At 40.2% G+C, this 21,081-nt stretch overlaps 1 protein-coding gene across 5 annotated transcripts in view; it reads left to right on the top strand.

Annotated features, from left to right (window-relative positions):
- Nucleotides 1-20,737, top strand: part of FSTL5 (follistatin like 5) — a 563,532-nt gene extending 542,795 nt beyond the window's left edge. For all 5 annotated transcript variants that reach the window (XM_053256999.1, XM_053256997.1, XM_053256998.1 and 2 more), the window contains one exon: nucleotides 18,218-20,737. In XM_053256999.1, the coding sequence (XP_053112974.1) occupies nucleotides 18,218-18,920 (703 nt within the window). In that variant the 3' untranslated portion in view covers nucleotides 18,921-20,737. The remainder of the gene's footprint in view (nucleotides 1-18,217) is intronic.
- Nucleotides 20,738-21,081: the final 344 nt, after the last annotated feature.

Genomic DNA, 21,081 nt, shown 5'->3' with positions numbered 1-21,081 from the left:
TCCAGCAACTCCTCTTATGTGGGCAGACTGGATCACTTTCAGTTTGTGACTCCTGAGGATATGGACAAGCTGTTTCAGACTGCACATCCTACCACCTGCTCTCTTGACCCTTGCACAATTTGGCTTATTTGACCCAACAGTCAGATTATCAGAGGGTCTGGTAAACATCATAAATGTTTCTCTGAGGAAGGGTAGGAGCCCCTGGTGGCGCAGTGGTAAAACTGCTGCCCTGTAACCAGAAGGTTACAAGTTCGATCCTGACCAGGGGCTCAAGGTTGACTCAGCCTTCCATCCTTCCGAGGTCGGTAAAATGAGTACCCAGAATGTTGGGGGCAATATGCTAAATCATTGTAAACCGCTTAGAGAGCTCCAGCTATAGAGCGGTATATAAATGTAAGTGCTATTGCTATTGCTATTGCTATTGTCTTACGGAGGCTAACATTAGACCATACTTGGGGAAAAACCTACATTGGACCCCTCAGAGTTAGGCAACTTATAGGCCCATCTCTAATCTCCCATGGTTGGGCAAAGTGATTGAGAAGCTGATGGCCTCTCAGCTCCAGACAGTCCTGGAGGAAAGAGATTATCTAGACCCATTTCAAACTGGCTTTTGAGTGGGCTATGTGGTGGAGACTGCCTTCGTCGACCTGATGGCTATCAACAGAGGGAGTGTGACTATGCTGATCCTTTTGGATCTCTTGGTGGCTTTCGATACCATCAACTTCAGCATCCTTCTGGGTTGCCTGAGGGAGGTGGGATTAGGTGGCACTGTCCTACAGTGGTTCTGTTCCTACCTCTCAGGTAGATTCCAGATGGTGTCACTTGGAGACTGTTGCTCTGCAAAGTGAGAGTTACTGTATGGAGCTCCACAAGGCTCCATACTGTCTCCAATGCTCTTTAAAATCTACATGAAACCACTGGGAGAGATAATCAGGAGATTTGGTGCAGGTTGTTATCAATATGCTGATAGAGAACTCTATTTCTCCCTAACAACTTTTTAAGGAAATGGCATAACGTCCCTATATGCCTGCCTGGAGGCAGTAATGAGTGTTCTGAGGGATAACAAACTGAAGTTGAATCCAAATAAGATGGAGGTACTGATTTGTGGGGGTGGGTCAGGACCTGAAAAACGGTTTAGATCTGCCTGTTCTTGATGGGGTTAAACTTCCCCTGAAAGATCGAGTATGTAACTCCTGGATCCCAAACTCTCTCTGGTTCCTTAGGTTGAGGCAATGATCAGGAGCACTATTTATCAGCTTCAGCTGATACATCAGCAATGTCCATTTCTGGAGGAAAATGATATTAAAACAGTAATTGGTAACATGGAGGTTACTAACAGATATCAGTAACCTCCAGGATTGACTACTGTAATGCACTCTACGAGGGGTTGCCTTTGTACGTAGTGCAGAAACTACAATTGGCACAGAATGTGGCAGCCAGATTGGTCTCTGGGACAACCTGAAGGGATCATATAACACTGATTCTGAAGGAATTGCACTGGCTGCTGATACGTTTCTGAGTGAAATACGATGTTCTGGTCATTACGTATAAAACCCTGAATGTCTTAGGTCCAGGGTATTTAAAAAACCACCTTCTGTGTCATGAACCCTGCCCCCTATTAAGATAATCTGGGGAGATCTGGTTATGGGTGCTGCCGGCTGGTTATGGGTGCTGCCGGCGACTTGGGGCCAGGTCTTCTCTGTGGACGGCTCAGGACTTTGGATGGAGAAAATGAGGCTATTCACATGATTGTAGCAAATTGGGCTAGCCTTTGCTAGCCCGATTTCCTACAATCATGTGAACCACTGGGCTCGGCTGCGAGCCTGGTGGTTCTTGAGCAGGTAACCCGCTCAAGTAGCCCTCCCCTTAGCCCGGGTTTGTGGAGCTAGTGCTCCGCGAACCCGTTTTTTTTGGATCATGAGTAGTTGTGGTGCAGCTACTCATGAGTAGACCCCCGGCGGGAGGCTGAAAAGCTGCCCCCCCCGCTCAGGGGTCTCCCCAGTATGCCCTCCACACTCATGCAGGGCATACTGGAGCTTCTGGGGGCCGCACGGCCCCTGAACTCCCCATTCCCCATCGGCTGCATCACAGAACCGGCAGTCATGTGGGCAGCCGATCTGGCCGCCCAGGGCTCCCGCCCTTCTCGTCTGCGGTGCGAGCGGGCTTAGCCCACTCTCCCCGCAAAACTGGCAAAAGCGGGTCTCACTGATCGTGAGACCCGCCTCATTAAGTGTTTGCCCATCTCTGATTGATTTTTAAAAGACCCTGATGACACATCTGTTTCCTCAGGCTTTTACTTATAACTCATTTAAAACTGTTTAATTGTTTTATTCTGTGAAAGTGTTCTGCTTGTTTTATTTTTATATTGTAACTTGGATTATGTCTACTACCTAGAGTAGCACACATAGAGTAGTATACATATACTCCTCCTCCTCTCTCTCTCTCTCTCTTTCTCTCTCTCTCTCTCTCTCTGTATATATATGATAAATAAATATATAGTATAGTATAGTATAGTATAGTATTTAGGTGTATAACTATGATAAATAAATAAATAAATAAATAAATATAATCTTTGTTATAGGATTTTAAATACTAATTTCAGAATTTCCTGTAGCTCTTCCTGGATTATTGTTTACCTGATATAGTAAGTAGGCTTAAGTTTCATTTATCTCAGAGAAATCTGTGTACATCTAATTTTATTATAGACTGTGTCTATCCCTTGAATTAAAACTCAATAGAAAAGAAACAGGACATTTTAAGGTGGATTACAAAATTCCCATTTGGAATCTGTAGTTCATAGCCAGAAGCCTGATGTATTTTCTAAGACATTCATGTGATTAACGTAGTAGTAGGCCTAGTCAGCACACACACACACACACACACACACACCCCATTGGCCATGTGAAAATTATAGCAAGACGAGCTGAAGTTAAATACCTTGGACACATGTCCTGTCGTGATACAATGTGCTATATCTGGGTACCTGATGTGGTTGCTGGTGTCTACCTCATGTTTCTTTTTCTTCTGTTATCCGGGGTTGGGGTGTGTTCGCTGCTACCAGAGCATTGGAGGAAGACATTGGAGGCCTGATATAATTTTGACATTAATGTATAAAACTTTTATTAAGGCAGGGGTTACACAAAGGTAAATATATTCAACATTGGCAGCAATGACAAATAATAATGATGGCAAAAATCATAGGAGCAGTAACAAAGATGAAAATCACATTTCAAAAGCAAGACATAATGATGTACCTCATTCACTCACACATTCATACTTACTCTAACTAACTTTGGAATTGGCCAAGAATTAGGTGGTACTTGGGCTGAGTCAGGACAAAGAAATGTGGTGCATGCACATCCTGGTTCCAGATGGAGGCTTTTCCACTATAGTTCTTCCAAAGGGTTTCCTTTAGTCAAATTTCAAAGGAGGTATCTTCCTGGCATAACCTGCTTCTGATCAGACCACTTTTGGAGGTTGGGGCAAAAAGACCCACTAACTCAGCATGCTGGAAAGTCCCCAAGATTTAATCTGGGTCAGATTGGTCCCACAAGGTCAGTCTTTGGCTGCCTGCCATCTCAGGAGTCTCTTAAGACATGTATCTTTCCAGAAGAAGTTTTCCCTTGCTTCTTTGAGGTGCAGATCTGTGCCATTCTGCCTTCTACCAGTAAACTGCTATTTCTCTTATTATGTCATGCGTTTTGACATGCACACTGTTGATCAATGGCAAGTGTAAACAGGCTATTATGATGCTGAAGTTGAACTGTGTCATGCTTGAACAAACAGTTGATGTGGCATCTGGATTTTTGCAAAACTCATACTTCTCTTTTTTGATGCCTAATGCAAATCCATTCCATGACTCTTATTAGGGTACAGATTTTCTAACACACTCTAAGCATAACTCTGTCCTTTGGAGACAGGGAACCATCTTTATTATTTCAAATCACTTTGAAAATTTTGTTTTGTTGAAGAGTGGTATCAGAGGTGCCACTAGATAATTTTGGAGCCTGGACCTAAAGGCCTCCGCTGCAAGTTAAACATCATTTCAAAACATGTAGGTTCTTGAGGGCACAAACACCACCACCCAGGACAGACTAAAGAGGATTTGCAGGGGCCCAGGGTGTGTGGAGGACCTGGACTTCTTCCCCAAAGTCCAGGGGTAAGAGCACCCCTAAGTGGTATATAAATATCTGAAATAATAATTCCTTACATGCATAAGGCTCATGTAGATGTACACTGAAGCCACATCAAATAATGTGGTAGATAGTGTAGAATGCTCTTATTGCTATGAAATAACATCAAATGGCTCTGGATAGTCAATGTGTGTATGCAGAAAAGAAGTTTGTGATAGTCTCTCTCAGTTTCATAGTTTATTAGTTGTTTCCACCGAGTAAGTACAAAAGATTTTAGGGGTATGAGCAGGCTACCACCGTCCAACAGAGTGGTACATCTCTACCACTACATCTAGATCGCTGTACCACTACCTCTATTCTTGAGAGAGAATAGAACTACATTGAGGTAATCCTGCCCACACTGTAATGTATATGCTTTGGCACCGTGGTGGACAAACATGGCCCTCCAGCTGTTGTTGAACTAAAACTCCCAGCTTCCCCAGCTACAATTTATTGTAGGTGGGGAAGCTGGGAGTTGAAGTGCAACAAAAGCTGGAAGGCTAGGTTTTCCCACCCCTGCTTTGGTCTGGCAAGCTATTATCATGAAACTTTCCAGTGACATATGAATTATCTTATAATTTTTATAATCTTACAACCTGTAAAATGCAGGGCTTGAGGATGATCCCCAAAGAGGAATCCCAAGTTATCAGCTCATGTTCTTGTTACTACACAGATTTTCTAGAAGAAAGAGAGAGAACGAATTCCCCCTACTCAAGAATCAGAGACAGAATACTAATAAAAGCCTTACAGAAACCATTTATCATTCTATAATGTTATATAGACCAAAAGGGAGAGAAATTAAAAACACTAATGTTTGAAGTTAGAGTCTATAATAGCCCCCAATAGAATAAGCCCCCCGTTTATTCTGATGATTGATAGCCACAGGGCAAAATCCACTTAGCCTCTTTGCAACATTAAACAACTATTTTTTCATTGCAGGAGTTAAAGTGAGGTCAATTTGTTTCCCCTCTCCCCCAAAACACACGGACACACACAGAAGCTTGGTTCTTTATTTGAAGCTGTTTCTGTTTCTGGGCATGTTGTACACTACTGCACAATATGTTACTATTTTCCATTCCCTTTGATTTCAGGCACCCTGATATTGCAGGAAAGTTTTATTTCACAATGTGTCCAGATCTTAATGAGGTCTCTTCTGTGCAAATACACACACAGTGTAGGGAGAAATTGGTTTATTTATATTTAATTCTTGCCTTCTAGATTAAATATATAAACTTTGATTTTTTAAAAGTTTACCCTCTTCTATAAAGTTATATAAAAACTTTGATTTTTTAAAAGTTTACCCTCTTATATCAAGTTGCCCCAGTTTACCTGAGTTTAGAACATCCTAATGAGGCATGCACAAAAACAGCTTTACACACGCAACGGGACCGCCCCTACAGCTTCCTGTATTCCTTTACACACACGTTTTTGTGCAGTGGAACAGGTGTGTAAATAATCTGGAGCACTCTCTTGTGCTTGAAAAGCCCTCTATCACAGCAGAAACACATAGCTGTCCCCAGCGACACATTCCTGTTGTGAGCACAGGGGCACATGTTCCTCTGGGAGGGCTCTTGGAGAAGTGCCCACATATTCCATTTCACAAAAATTTGCACAAAAGGGAATACACAGAGCTGCATGGGTGGAGCTGCTGTTTATGTGCACACTTCATTAGAATGTCAGCGTATGTGTCTAAAGGATGAAATAGTTTGAAGTAAAAAGCAACATTTAGTTGCTTTAACATAAATTTAGTAATAGTTTGACATAAAAAGCAACAGTTACTGCCCTCCAGATCAAAATGCAGAGAGTGACCTGGAGTTGGAGAAGCAAATCAGAGAGGTGTCAAAGCAAGACAGAGCTTTACTAATGGGTGTCTTCATTTACCCTCACATAGACTGGGCAAATTCACGTGCAGGTATTGACAGAGAGGCCAGATTTCTAGACATGCCAAATGACTATGCCTTCAAATAGTTGGTCATGGAACCAAACAGAGAGAAGGCAACCTTGGACTTAATCCTGAGTGGTACCCAAGACCTAGTGTGAGATGTCAGAGTTGTAGAACCATTGGGGAACAGTGACCATAGTGTCATCCAATTCAGCTTATATGCAAGTAGAGCATTGCCAAGGAAGTTCAACACAGATGCATTGGACTTCAGAAAAATAAACCTCTAAAAAATGAGGGGACTGGTTAAAAGGAAGCTGAAAGGAACAGTCAGGAAGGTCAGATCACTCCAGAAAGCATGGAACTTATTCAAAGCCACAGTAATAGAAGCTCAGATGAAATATAAGGAGACAACAACAAGGGATGCAAAAAGAGAGTTTGAGGAGCACATAGCTAAACATGTCAAGGGGAATAACAAAAAATTCTTTAAGTATATCAGAAGCAGAAAACCTGCCAGGGAGGCAGTAGGACTGTTAGATGATGAGGGTGTGAAAGGGATTATTGAGGATGAAATTGCAGAGAACCTGAATGAGTTCTTTGCATATGTCTTCACAGTGGAAGATACTGAACTTCTCAAGCTTGAAGGCTGAAGAATGGGTGAATTTGAGGTGATGAGAAAGGATGCTCTAAATTAACTTGAAAAACTTAAAATTAACAAATCACCAGGGCTAGATGGCATCCACCCAAGCATTCTGAAGGAACCCAAATGTGAAATTGCTGATCTCCTCGCAAAAATATGTAACTTGTGCCTACAATTAGGCTCTGTACCAGAGGACTGGAAAGTGCTAATGTAACTCTCATTTTCAAAAGGGGATCCAGGGGGATCTGGGAAACTACAGGCCAGTTAGCTTAACTTCTGTGCCTGGAAAGCATAATGGAAAGCATGGATGGAAAGCATAATGGCAGAATTGCTAAACATACAGAACAGGCCTTGCTGAAGGAGAACCAGCATGGCTTCTGCAAGGACAAGTCTTGCCTCACAAATCTTTTGGAGTTCTTTGAGAGTGTCAACAGGCATGTGGATAAAGGTGATCTGGTTGGCATAGTATTCTTGGACTTCCAAAAAGCTTTTGACAACGTTTCTCACCAAAGGCTCTTGAGTAAAAATGGGGAAAGGGCACAGGTTCAGTTGTGGATCAGTAACTGGTTAAAAGACAGGAAACATAGGGTATAAATAAATGGACAGTTTTCACAATGGAGGGAAGTAAGAAGTGGGATCTCTGTACTGGGATCTCTGTAGTGGGATCTCTGTACTGGGACCAGTGCTCTTTAACTTGTTCATAAATGATGTATGCACAATCAAGGACCTTGGCCTTTTCAGGGTCCCTGAAAAGAGCTGTATGTTAATGCCATTAAGATATATTAAAACCTGAGCTTAAAAAAAGATATATCAACACAGACTACCTGTTGAATGAAGAGTTAATGTTAGCAGTCCCCTTCAATTGTGTCTGATGCCCTCATCACTGCATTGAGTTCTGAGGTGCAAGTGTGAAATGATATGAGAATCACTACCTCACTAGGGAAGAAAAAGATGCTGGCAGAATTGGTCTTTGGTGCTATAGCCATGGGCCTCTTTTTATTACAGAGCACTAGAAATGTGAGCAAGAAATAGAAGTTTCATTTATTTATAAAGTGAATGTCTAGCCATAAACACACAGTCTTGAACATGTCTTTAAAATGTCAATATAATCCCCGTAGCAGGCTTTGAAAATTGATTTTTGCTAAAACCACAGGTTATTGATGGTGTCCTGTCAGTGCTGCTCAAGACAGACCTTTATAGTCTGTGAAAAGCCTTGGTTGCCTACTGCTGTTTTTTTGTTTGTTTGGCAAAAGTGGCATTGGCATTGTGTTCAATCCTGTGCCTGCTACAGAATCTTCCCATATAGTTGTCTGTATGTCTGTGACCAAAGTAGAATTATTTGTACTAGCCTTAAATGCACCAGTACAGAAATCTTAGAAGACTTTAGTGTAGCCATTATCACCGATGCTTCTGTTATAATAACTACTGTACTGTCAGTGTTGATTTTACATGCAAACACCACTGATGTCATTCAGTCATGTAGATTGTCCATGTAGGGTAGACAGGAAGGGGGATGCCGGGATCCAACTTTAATCACCTATAGGTAATTTTTGAGAGTTACTGGAAGAAAGTTATAATAAGGGAGTCGGCAGGAATGGTAAAAGAATTGACCCAGATGAACAGGAAGTAGCTTCCTGGGAGATAAAAGATAAGTGTATCAAACCAGGAGCTACTGCAGAGATAATGGTAACTCTGCAAAGTCAAGACCAGCTGAAGACAGCCTGCATTTGGTGGGATAAAAGAAAAGCAAAGGTAGTTAAAGCACAGCTTGCTGTTTGCCTTTCTCAAGACCTATAGTTACTGCTGTTAAAAGGTTTTATCAGTTTACTTGAAGTTGGCAAGATGCACCACTGGCAATCAATGTGGCTTTTTGAGAATGCTTTTGCAAAGGAGGACTTGAAAAGGCAAAAATCTCCACTTATACATATTCTTTCTCAGTTGCCTTGCAGACAGTGCTACCTTAGCTTCAGCAGCACAAGCATCCACAAATGAAGCAGCAGTTAGGGTTATGTTGACCAGCTGTTGCTTATCCAGTTAGATATGAAGCCTTTTCTCACACATTTTTTAAAATCAGGAGTGATGAGAATTTTTTCAGATCTTGAGCTTTGAGCAAAGCATCTTGTTGGACTCACCCTGAGATGATACATATGAATAGTCTCTCTCTTTAATTTTTTTCTTCAACAGCCACTGAAAGAAAACTCTTATCTTGCTTTTTATTGGCTCTCTTCAGTAAAATAATTTTTCAGCTTTGTTTTGCATGAAGGGTTGTAAGTTTCCCAGGTCCCGCTCAGCTTAGTTTACAGCCCAAAGTCTTCCTTTCTAACCTCAAGCACATTATATCATTTCCTAGGAGTTCTTAATGTCTCATTTTACTAGTAACAGTAATGATGTAAGTCCATAGCATTTATTATCCAACACGATTCAATTTTTCAGGAAAGTCCCATCGCTTCATGAGCTCCAGATCTCCCCAGTTCCTTTTAGAGCAAATGTGCTCCTTTGAGCTTCTCTGTTCATTTTTCTACTAACTTTGGCTACTGTTTAAACACTGATGTATTTCACTTCTACTTCCATATGGCATGCAACTCAAAAGCTATTTCTTTAGCACTTTATGTGGAAACATCACTCAATCTATCCTTTATAGGAGGCAACCATCAATAATAGAAGTACTGGTAAGTAGTAAGGAACAGAGAGCTGGGTGGAAGAAACAGAGAGATTATGTCAGATGGGTGGACAGGACACAATTATACCAGGTTTGCTTTCTTTTGAGGGATGGATATGCTGCCTAACAAATATAAAAGGCTTTTTATTAACAAAAAGCAATAAGAACCTACAGAGCTATTAGAGTAATGTTTGACTCTATACTCTAAAGTATAGAATAATGTTTGACTGCTATATTGCTCTGTATCTTAACAGCACATGTTGCTTCCAGAACCAGTATAATGCCACAACTTGTGTATTCCTGGGGAAGGGTGTTTATTGGCAAGCTGGAAAAGTAATGGTGGTATTCCATCTTTTTGATGTTTATGCTACAATTAAATATCCAGGGTTTTAGAATTTGGTGAACAATGGGGTGATGTACATGTTACATGGTGATTTCTGTGACCCAATGGTGTTGAGGTGCTCTTCAAGGTCTTTTGGAACTGCACCCAGGGTGCCAATTACCACTGGGATTATTTTGGTCTTTTTCTGCCACAGCCTTTCAATTTCAGTTTGTAGATCTTTGTATTTGGTGATTTTTTCTATTTCTTTTTCTTCTATTCTACTATCCCCTGGTATTACTATGTCGATTATTTTGACTTGTTTTTCTTTCTTCTCGACTACAGTTATATCTGGTGTATTGTGTGGCAGATGTTTGTCTGTTTGTAGTCGGAAGTCCCATAATATTTTTACATCTTCATTTTCTTCAACTTTCTCAATTCTATGGTCCCACCAATTTTTGGCTACAGGTAGCTTGTATTTTTTGCAGATGTTCCAGTGTATCATCCCTGCTACCTTGTCATGCCTTTGTTTGTAGTCAGTCTGTGCAGTCTTTTTACAACAGCTGATTAGGTGGTCCACTGTTCCATCTGCTTCTTTACAAAGGCGGCACTTGCTGTTTGTGGTTGATTTTTCGACTTTTGCTCTTATTGCATTTGTTCTTAGTGCCTGTTCTTGAGCAGCCAGTATTAAACCCTCTGTTTCTTTCTTCAAGTAACCATTCTTAAGCCATTGCCAGGTCTTGGTGATGTCTGATTTTCCAGTTATATTGTTCAAATATTGACCATGCAGGGGCTTATTTTTCCATTTTCCTGCTCAGTTCTTGACTTGTTCTTTCTTGTAGGCCTGCTTTGTTTCATTGGTGTTGAATAGTTTCGCGTTATTGACCATTTGAAGTGCATCTTCAATAATAATATTATTAATAATATTAATAATATTATTAATAATATTAATATTATTATTATTAGATGCTGAAAGGCATCATCTGAGGGAGATGGCAATGGTAAGCCCCTCCTCTATTCTACCAAAGACAACCACAGGGCTCTCTGGTTGCCAGGAGTTATCACCAACTTGACAGCACAACTTTTCCTTTACCCAAGTTTTGGAGATGTGTGTGCTCCCAATTTTTGGTTGTGTGGAAGCAAGGTAGGAGGAAAACCCAGGTATCTCTTCCTCCTACGTTGCTTCCACACAATCACTTCTACCCAGGTTTTCTTCCTACCTTGCTTCCACACAAACAAATATTGGGAGCACACACGGCTCTCAAACCCGGATAGAACACAATTTTTGATTGTGTGAATGACCTCAGTATGTCTAAAGCTCTAAGAATAGTTTCAGGAATGTCATGTGTGAAAACATGGGCCCTATGCTAACGTGTGTATGGTGTTGTGTACTGTATTTACTTGAAGTTAGCAGTTCATATAGTACATTGTGCATGAAATTAGGATTATGGAAACATCATATCCAAAATATCAATACCTTTAGTAATCCCCATTGTCAGTCTCATCAACAGACTGTTGTGGGGGGCAGGGAACTGTAACGATTACAGACTACTATTTTGATGCAACTGTCTTTGGGAGATTCCAGCTCTTCAAAATTATATTCCAAAGATTAACCAAAGAAGTTCTAAAAGTAAGATTTTTTGCAATAGCTGCCTAGGGATTTTTAAGATGGCTGGATAATTTTTAAGGTGGCTGGATTTTAAACTGGATTTATAAACTGGCTGGATAATTTTCCAAAATAAGACACTGAAAAATATATGATGAGAGAGAGAACCCATAACATTAGACACATCTTTAGCCAATGGTTCCAAATCCAAGACAGAACTCTTAATGGAGAGTTCTTTTAGCACCGAGATATCTGGCATTTTAGAACTGAAAAATCATGATAAATGTGTTAGTACTTGTTTGAATCTTACCTAGTGAAAGATGGCAACACTAGAAGATGCATGATCAGACTTTAAAACTGGGCTGCTCAATTTAGGCCTTCCTTCAGATGTTAGCCTACCACTCCCATAATCCCTGCCTAGCCACTGTGGCCGGGGGCCATGGGAGTTGTAGTCCAAAAACAGCAGGGGGGACTAAGTTGTGCAGGCCTGCAAAAACAGCAACAAATTGCAACCTGCAAAAACAGCAACAAATTGCAACCTGCAGCCCACAAATGCAGTTGGAGGTTGCAAATCTGTTTGGACCAGCAATAGCCAGGGAACGGGATACCTAACATTTCCCCTCAGGCTGTTTTTTCTGGTCAAATTGCCTTTCCGCTGCTTTTCCAGTCATGCTGGCATCTTCCCCTCTGCACATGGAGAAGCTGCAGGGGGCCAAGGGGAAAAGGTTAAGCACCTCTCCCTCTTGCAACTGCATTTTAGTAAAATACATTTTAAAGAGTATTTGGGATGCTGATCGCCTGTTTCCCAGTCTCATCTGGTTTGGTCCTACTACACTTTTCAGGATTGGACCTAAACTTGCCTTCTAACTGCTGCCACTGAATCCTCCATCCACTATTCATAAATCTCAAAGTGAGGTTAGGTCCAAGATCCAGCAGTGTCCAAGGATGGGGTGCAATGCTCAAAGATGGGCTTTCAGCAGTTGACTTTTGGGCAAGCCATGCAGTCTGTTGTTCAATGCAAGTGCAACATTTGATAGTCCTCTAGGCAAGCCAGCTCTGGATGCTATTTAGATTAGCATTTTGATAGCTATTTTTGTTAGATGTTTAAAAGACTTAATGGGAAATGAGATTATGAACCACCATTTCCCTCAATTTTGACATGTAGAGTTCAAGGTATTTATATATGCCCATATGCTATAACTTTTCACCCGCTTTAGTTTAAAACATCATTTTTAAAAAGTTCTAAATTCCCATGTCTCACTGTGCTGGATGGCTGGAGCAGCCACATCCACTCTGACAAAAACCATATTGGTGATTCCAAGCCAGCCACTGTGCATGATATTATTACACAGGGGAGGCATGAGGGTTAGGAGTCTCATAAATATTAATCAGGGATTAATGAACAGTGGGAGGCCTCTGCATATCAATCTGCATGAAAAGGAAGCTTGCATTAAACATGGCATTTTTTACATATAAATCACTGGGGAAAACTAAAGGCACTCTGATGTATCACTTGTTGTTCTACTAGAGGTCTACTCATAAAACAGGCTTATCGTACATAAGCCACAGGCATAATTTTATGGCACAATTATGAATGACTGCAGGTCCCGTTCCCCCCCCGCCAACTTAAAAAAATTAAATGGTTTTGAAAGGTGCCAGATTAACGACTCTAGAAATTTAAAGCCTTCTATTCAAACCACAGCCAGAAGCACAGACATCCTCAGAAAGACTTTTCCAAAGCACTGTGCAAGCATAACTTGCTGCTTTGACCGCAAAAGCCCTCTGCTAACAGTGAAGGACAGTGTTGCGTTGACCGGTTCAGTCACTGACTATACTGTTTAAAATTGTCTGTGAAGGGTACAATTTAGATTCACTTTGTGCAGTGGATATCTTTCTCTGAAGGAGTAACAATCAATACATTTTTTATAGGGTGCTGGAATGCCAACCAGTGGCAAGAATGTTTGCTCACTAACAACCTAACTCAAATGCTAAAGGTCACTTTCTGGGGAAACTTCCAGAATGTATTGCTAGTTTCCGATCCATCAACATAGCACAGGAGTTTCTTTATTTCGTTGTCAAGTTGGAATTTGAGCCTGAGGGCAGTAGAGCTTTTGGTTGACATTTTATTTATTGATACCTGTAATCAATTTCCAATTTATATGAAAATTCCCTAGATTTCAAAACAAACCATTATAAAAATAAATCCGCTAAAAGCTTTCAAGAAAGAAATACTCTAAGAAGAGATTGCCTTACATTAAAGGAGATACTTTATGTCATTTACCTGCACAACAATGGCCATTCAGCACTTTTTGTTCTGCTTGAAAAAATATCATGTAAAATTATAAATGATAAAAGATCTCTTCTCTACCTGCTCTTTGTTGGATTCAGGCTAGTGTTTTAAAACTCTGTAACAGAGAAGCACCAGTGCAGTAGGAGAAGCAGGCTAACCACACTTCCCATCTACTACATCATGTATCAGGGAAAGGGCGATTTTCAACTATCTCTCCTTCTCCAGAAGAAGTCCTCTGTGCTACCTGAAAACATGTCCCTGACAGCTGTGAAATCTCTGGAAACACAGTTTTTGAAGGAACCAAGGGCTACCTGAAAACATGTCCCTGAGGGCTGTGCAGTCCCTGGAAACATAGTTTTTGAAGGGACCAAGGGCTTCCTGGGGAAGGGGAGGTCATCAAAGAAAGCCTCTTCCCTATGCACCAGTGTAGCTAGCCTGCTTCTCTTGCTGCAGTGGTGCTTCCTTGCTCTGTGTGTCCACCAGTTTCTGCTAAAAGAGATTCAACATTTGAAGCTCAGGATGTACCTAATTCACTCAGCCAGTCTCTTCCAATGACCTCTTCCACCCTCACTTCCAGCCTTAGTTGTTGTTAATTTTATTAAATTACTGGCCCTATTTGTCAGGCTTTCCAGATATATTAGCAAAGAGTAGCAAGGGGATGCGGGAGACACTAGACTCTTAGAATCAGAAGGTCAAGGGACAAAAACTGATACGTTTATTCATGTATGAAAGTGTACAGTTAAGGAAAAGGCTGTGAATTTCAGATTTCTTGGCAGACTAGAATAATATTATTTTTATGTCGCTGTGGAAGATATTATATGTATCATATGCCTGAGAAGATAATTTTAAATTGCTACGTTATTGCTTTCTGGAAGATTGTCAAAGTTAAAATTAGTGAACAGTTGTGTTCAGTTGTTTATCAGTGAAAATCTCTCAGCTGCATGTGGGAGTGGATCCCTAAGGACTCGTGGAGATCTTTAAGAGTCCTGCAGTTGGACACTCATAGTACTGAGTATCTGTCTTATCCTGGAAGGAGGTGATGCAAGGCAGCAGCACCACAGATAGATAATTCTGTGCGACAATTTGGTCTGACATCAGTGAAAGATAGACTGGGCTCACAAATAGCTCTGAGAGAAGACTGTCCCTCCTGGGCTTTGCCTCCCTACCTGGAAGGTAGCCTTAGAGAAGAAGCTTGCTGGCTTGGAGTCTGGCACACCACTTCATCTCTGCTTCATCCTACTACTACTACTACTGCTGCTACTACTGACATTTATATACCACTATTCAACAAAATTGTCGAAGCGATTTACACAGAAAAATAAGTACATAAATAAGATGGATCCCTGTCCCCAAAGGGCTCACAATAAAAAAAGAAACGTAAGGTTAACACCAGCAACAGCCACGGGTGGGATGCTGTGCTGGGGTTGGATAGGGCCAGTTGCTCTCCCCCTGCTAAATCTAAGAGAATCACCTTAATCGGTGCCTCTTTGCTCAATTAGCATGGGTAGGTGAGCCTGCCTTGTTACTGCTGCTGATATGCTGAGATAAAAGCATGTGATGGTGTGGCATGTGACCAGCTCCTCAGGAAATTTAGGTTCTGAGGTTGCTACTCATGGGCATCCATAGTACTTTTTCTGGGGGGGTGGCGGCAAAGGCTACAATCCTATACTCACATACTTGGGAATAAGCCTCACTGAATTCAATGGGGCCCACTGAATTCAATGGGGCTCATTTGGGGGAGTGGTCTCTCTGGCCCCCCTTCAGGAGGCTCAGGTTCTACGGGTGCTAGTTTGGGAGGCTCAGGGTCCCCATCTGGGTCCAGTGCTAGTCCTGCTTCCTCAGGGGTCAGACCCAGAGTAACTGACCAGGGTAAGGGTCATGAGAGAAATCATACAATGTGCCCAGATATTATCAGGAATGGGAGGTCCATGTGAGCCTCCTCCAGTGCCATACAGTGGCTCTGCATCCACACATGAACCATGCCCTGTGTTTTCTGAGTGCCTCCATACAGTTAATTTCCAAGAGCAATTGCTTGATTGTTATGCATAAAGTATTTTGAAAATGTAACAAATGAGGCCATAACAGTTGGAAGACATAATCCTAAATCCTTCTGATATTCATTTCATCTGAATTAAAATGATGAGGATTGGAATAATTATCTAAATAGCAATGAACATTGGATTAATTTGATGCTCTTGGAGAAATGCAAGAATGAAATGAAGTGAACTAAAATATGTGAGATAGACTTTATCCATTGAAGTTCCTTATCCCTTCTGGCTTTAGCAAGTTATTTGATTTTGCAACTGCCTTAACAAAATCTCTCTGGAATTAAATACAGCCAGAACACTGAACCATTCTTTCCTATTTACATGGCAAAATATGTTCCTATTAAGCTTGATTTGTTGCTTTGGAATATTTTGTTTTACCTCAACTGAATTATAATTGCAAAGAAGCCATGCATTCTATCAGCAGCAAGCAGGAAGAATTGTGACTTGGAGCTTGTGAACACACTTAAATCACTTGATTATTGCAACACCCAAGTCCCCCCACCACCACCAACATCCAGTGAATAACGGGGGGGGCGCAAAAGTGCATTAGCTGCTGTGCTTCTCTTGATGCATCAGCTAGATACATCCTTGGGCATCCATGTCTTCAGTGGTTGTCTGCAAGGCAAGTGCTGAACACAAAAAGGTTTCCTCTGTGTTAGATTCTAAATTATGTAGAGCAAACCATTGCACATTGAGTGCTTGCCATTACAGACTAGGGTTCAACACACAGACACTGGGGGACATGGCTAGCGGGTGAATAAGTACAAAAGGTGTGCACTCCTGTTTGCCAGCTGTATAAGTTTGACTGAATATCTGAACAGGACTTCTCTCTTGTCTTGCATGTGAGTGAATGAATGAATGCTAACTTTATTACAAGTGGGACTCATTATCCACAGTTCTGGCACTTGTGTTTTTGTGTATCGGTGGTTGGGCAATATATACCTGACCTCGTTATCTGTGGTATGCGGTTTCACGTATCCGCGGTTTTCAGCAGTGCGGTTCTGCCCTTACATGATGCTGTTGCTGCATGTGCTCATGGGTTGTGAGAGGAGTTTGGAAGAGGATGGTGGAGTGCTTTGGTCTTCATGTTTAATGCTTTGTGTGTGCTTCTAAAAGCCATTTAGGGTAGCATTTGGCTGCCTTGGGGAGCCTTTTTGAGCCATTCCTTTCAAGCTTTTTGGAGCCATTTTCAGGAGCCTCTACAGCATTGTGCTGCCCTTGTAAGATGTTCATTATCACTTTTATAATTTAATTCTAGTGTTGATGAAATTTCATTTTTAATTTAAAAATTCAAATTAAAAATTAATTTTAATTTTGATAATTACGGTACTGTATTATTTAATTTAATTTAAATTGCAATTAAAATTCAATTTAAATTAAAAATTAAAAATTGATTTTAATTATCCATTGAAAATGGTTTTTCCTCTCACTCCTTGATTTTCACACACTCCTCTGTATTTACTTGAAACTGATTTCATTTTGTGCTGCCTCTTTGGCCAACCTACCAACCATACCAGTTAGGGGATAGTGCTGCTAAGTGCTGGACTTCAGCTGTGGGAGAGGAAACTTCATGATTACGCATTACTGGAAGAGCTAAAGAGTGGGAGAGCAGAAGACCTGAGATGGCCAAAGTACAGCGCTGTGCAGCATCCTTCTGCTTTTACCCTGTCTTTTCGGTCATTTTCCTGGGCTCCAGAATCTAGCCCCCCCATTCCCATTGGTTAAGGTTTCATTATTTGTGGTTTCATTATCCATGGTTGTAGGCCAGAACAGAACCCCCATGAATAATGAGGACTGCCTGTATAGTCAAAGACAAGCAGCAGTACAAACTACGTAACTATGAGCTGCTTCAAATAGAGGAAATAGCATTAAAAGAGTACTTGTGTGAGTTATATATATATATAACAATGAGCCACCATATTAAAAGCTGTTTATACCTTTAGTCTTTCCACCACTAGAAGGACCCACCATAATCTGGTGGTGTAGTCTGCAAGCTGACACACAAGATTTGGCTACATTATGAGTGATGGTAAGCTGCTTACTTGCATGTGCAAATGGGCATCGTCGGAGCTTTCATTTTTCCTTTCATCACATCAAACATACTGACGCTCAACCAAATCAATTCACACATTCATCTGACAGTCATCAAGCATACAGGAATCTGGTATAGGCAAACAATATACCTACATAGACCCAGGGATTCATATGGTCTCATATCTTATTTCGCTCTGGGAAAATGGATTTGTTTCAGCAGGCAATTGGCCTGTGATAAATTTGCTACTAGGATTTTTATGACCTTAATGGGACATTTGTCTGCTGCTATAGTGTTCTAAACTTTGTAGTTTTGTATTTTAATATTATTTATAAAGCAGCTTACAATTAAAAAGCAAATAAAGACAATACTAATTTGTTGTATTTATTTCCTTTTAAGTTGTAAGCGGCTTTGAACACATGATGTGGAAAAGTAGGCTGTAACTACTTATAAGTTGCATGGAGTTACTCACAGATAATTCCATGCTACCGGTAAACAATTGCTGCATTTTAATGGCGATGCTATGTTTGGGTGTTTTAACTTACTTTCTTCTTGCCCTTTGTTTCTTTTAGGTTTGGATTTATTCTTCATAAAGATGAGCCTGTGCTCCAGAAAATTGATCTTGAAACTATGTCATACATCAAGTCAATTAGTCTGAAGGATTACAGTTGTGTTCCACGGTCTCTGGCTTACACACACCTTGGTGGATACTACTTTATCAGCTGTAAGCCTGATACTACTGGGGCTGTTCCGCCACAGCTAATAGTGGATGGTGTTACCGACTCAGTTATTGGATATAATGGTGATGTAACAGGAACTCCGTATATCTCTCCAGATGGTCACTATCTAGTCAGCATTGATGATGTTAAAGGTCTCATGAGGGTCCAGACCATTTCAGTTAGAGGAGAAATACAGGATGCCTTTGACATTCACACCAACTTGCACATATCTGATGTGGCTTTTCAATCATCATTTACTGAAGCCCATCAATATAATGTCTTTGGTAGCTCTAGTACACAAACTGATGTGCTCTTTGTGGAATTGTCCTCTGGCAAGGTGAAGATGGTGAAGAGTCTTAAGGAGCCTCTTAAGCCAGAAGAATGGCCTTGGAACAATAAGAACCGGTTAATTGAGGGCAGTGGTCTCTTTGGCCAATACCTGATGACACCTTCCAAGGAATCCCTGTTTATTCTAGATGGACGACTGAACAAGCTGAATTGCGAAATCACTGAAGTTGAGAGAGGAAACACAGTAATTTGGGTTGGAGAACCATAGGAACTGTATGAGATAACAGTCGAGTGAATAGTTTTACAGTACATTGCACTTATCTCCACCCTCACAAATTTTCACAGGTTTTTTTTTTAATTGTTAGACCCTTCTGTACATGTTGTGTGGTTGACTGAGATGCAATTTTGGTGAAATAAAAGATACTGAATTAGTGAGTAACATTCTGTGTAATATTGATGACCTCCTGAGGACAGATTGGCCTACTGGTGAAAATATTAAATTTATCATAAGACCCCTCAGTATATGAAAAATGACATTATGAATTGAAACCACATTTTAAAATGGAGAGAAATTATTTTTTCTCTTAGAGAGAAAAACATCATATTGACTTAATCAGATCTATTGAACTTTTCAGTTATGCACTATGTATAACTTTAGATTTCTTAAACTGAAACATCCAGCACTGCCCCATCCACTATTTAATCTTTTTGTGCCTTGAAGGGAAATGTCTCACAAGGAAAGAGAAGCCTAGGAAATATGTAATTTTATTCCCGTTGTGGATAGAGGCTTTCTTTTTCCCTGAAAAGAAGCTTTTGATATCTCGAGTTTTTCATCTCCATCAGGTTGTAAAGCATGTTTTTTAAGACAAAAGGAAAGATATATTTGCAACATTTTGTGTTCTCATTTTTTTATTATAACTGTGAGGATATAATTTTTATTGCAGGTTTTAGTTGAAATTCTGTTAACTGCACATCAAACGTTGACCCCCTTTTGTAGCAGTTAGGTGATTGTTTACTCCCCCATGTATAGCAGAATTGCATCAACAGGAAGCTTCAGTTCTACTGAAGGGAAACATCATATGTATCTGCTTAGGAGAAAACATGTTTTGTCCAACCAGTACCAAGAAGCTTCACTTACGCTGGCAAGCAAACTGTTATTTTTACAAAACAGAAAATCAATTTCTTACTAGATGTGCATTTTTAAAGAATCTGTATAACAATTGAACTAAAAAAAAAGACGGGGATTTAGGTCATGTTCCTAAGTCCCTTAATAGAAGTAAGTTCTATTGAAATCAATGGGACTAACCTCTAAGCAAATAGATTAGGTTGCTAGACACTAGGACCTTCATGTGTACATTGTCTGTCACTCACTTTTCCTCAATACTTTTGATAAAAGTCAGTAATTTTTTCTATCCCACTCCTGCCATTAGATTACTACTGCAAGGTATTATTCTATATTGTTTGTTTTTGTTTCATGAATTATTTCCCTAGTTTTGAACCTTGCTTATGCATCTATATAGGAATGACAAAGGTTCTAAAATTTAGAATCATTGTAGCCAATTAAATGAAAAAATATATATCTGCACTCAATGAAGTTAGCAGTAAAACCTTTCTTCAGATTTCCGGTAATAAAATATGTGGTTTTGGTTTGTTTGTTTTTTAAAATTTATGTTTCTTTAACTAAAACATAGGATTTTTAATTGACCTCTGTTTATCCAAGGCAATCAGAAATTTTACTCTAGTTTTTCTCCCATGTGTAAAGTTGCATAGAAATTTGAAATTTTCTAGCATTGTATTTTCTTGTGTGTAATTAGCATTCTGCGCTGTGATACAGTAGAATTCTCTTTAGCTTAAGGAAACCAGCAGATAGATTTAATTAAACAAAAGAATCAACTTACGTTTTTAGCTACTGAATCCTTTTAATAATTTTTCCCATTGTGAACAAAGAACCATGTAAACTGTCTGTTATTCAATAATTTACAGTAGTCCATCTCCTATACATTTTCTTCTCTATCTTACACCATGTCGATGTTCTGTATGTAGAAAATGCTTGATAAAAGGAGAATAAACCCCTTACATTTTAAATGCTCTTGCCTTCCATTGATATGACAATGCAGATGCATTTTTATCTTGCAATAACCAAAGAGTACTTAAAGAAAGTATGTGGGCCAAACTGTATGTTACATTAAACAGAATGCTATAAAGCATAGAAGTTAAATAGTAAAGATGTGTGAATCAATTCTTGGCCGAATCGATTCAACTCAAATCTGGGCAATTTGAGTGATTTGACCTCGAATCAAATCACCCTTGATTTTGAGCTCAAACTGATTTGGCGATTTGAACCTTCATTTTGTCCCCAGTGGTCTCTGTTTTGTCCCCTCCGAGCTTCTGCCATCACTTCGGGGTGAATTTTTATGTGTCGATTCTCA

Source organism: Hemicordylus capensis, chromosome 5, assembly GCF_027244095.1.
Source record: "Hemicordylus capensis ecotype Gifberg chromosome 5, rHemCap1.1.pri, whole genome shotgun sequence".
Lineage (NCBI taxonomy): Eukaryota > Metazoa > Chordata > Lepidosauria > Squamata > Cordylidae > Hemicordylus > Hemicordylus capensis.
This window is presented reverse-complemented; position numbering and strand designations above follow the sequence as displayed.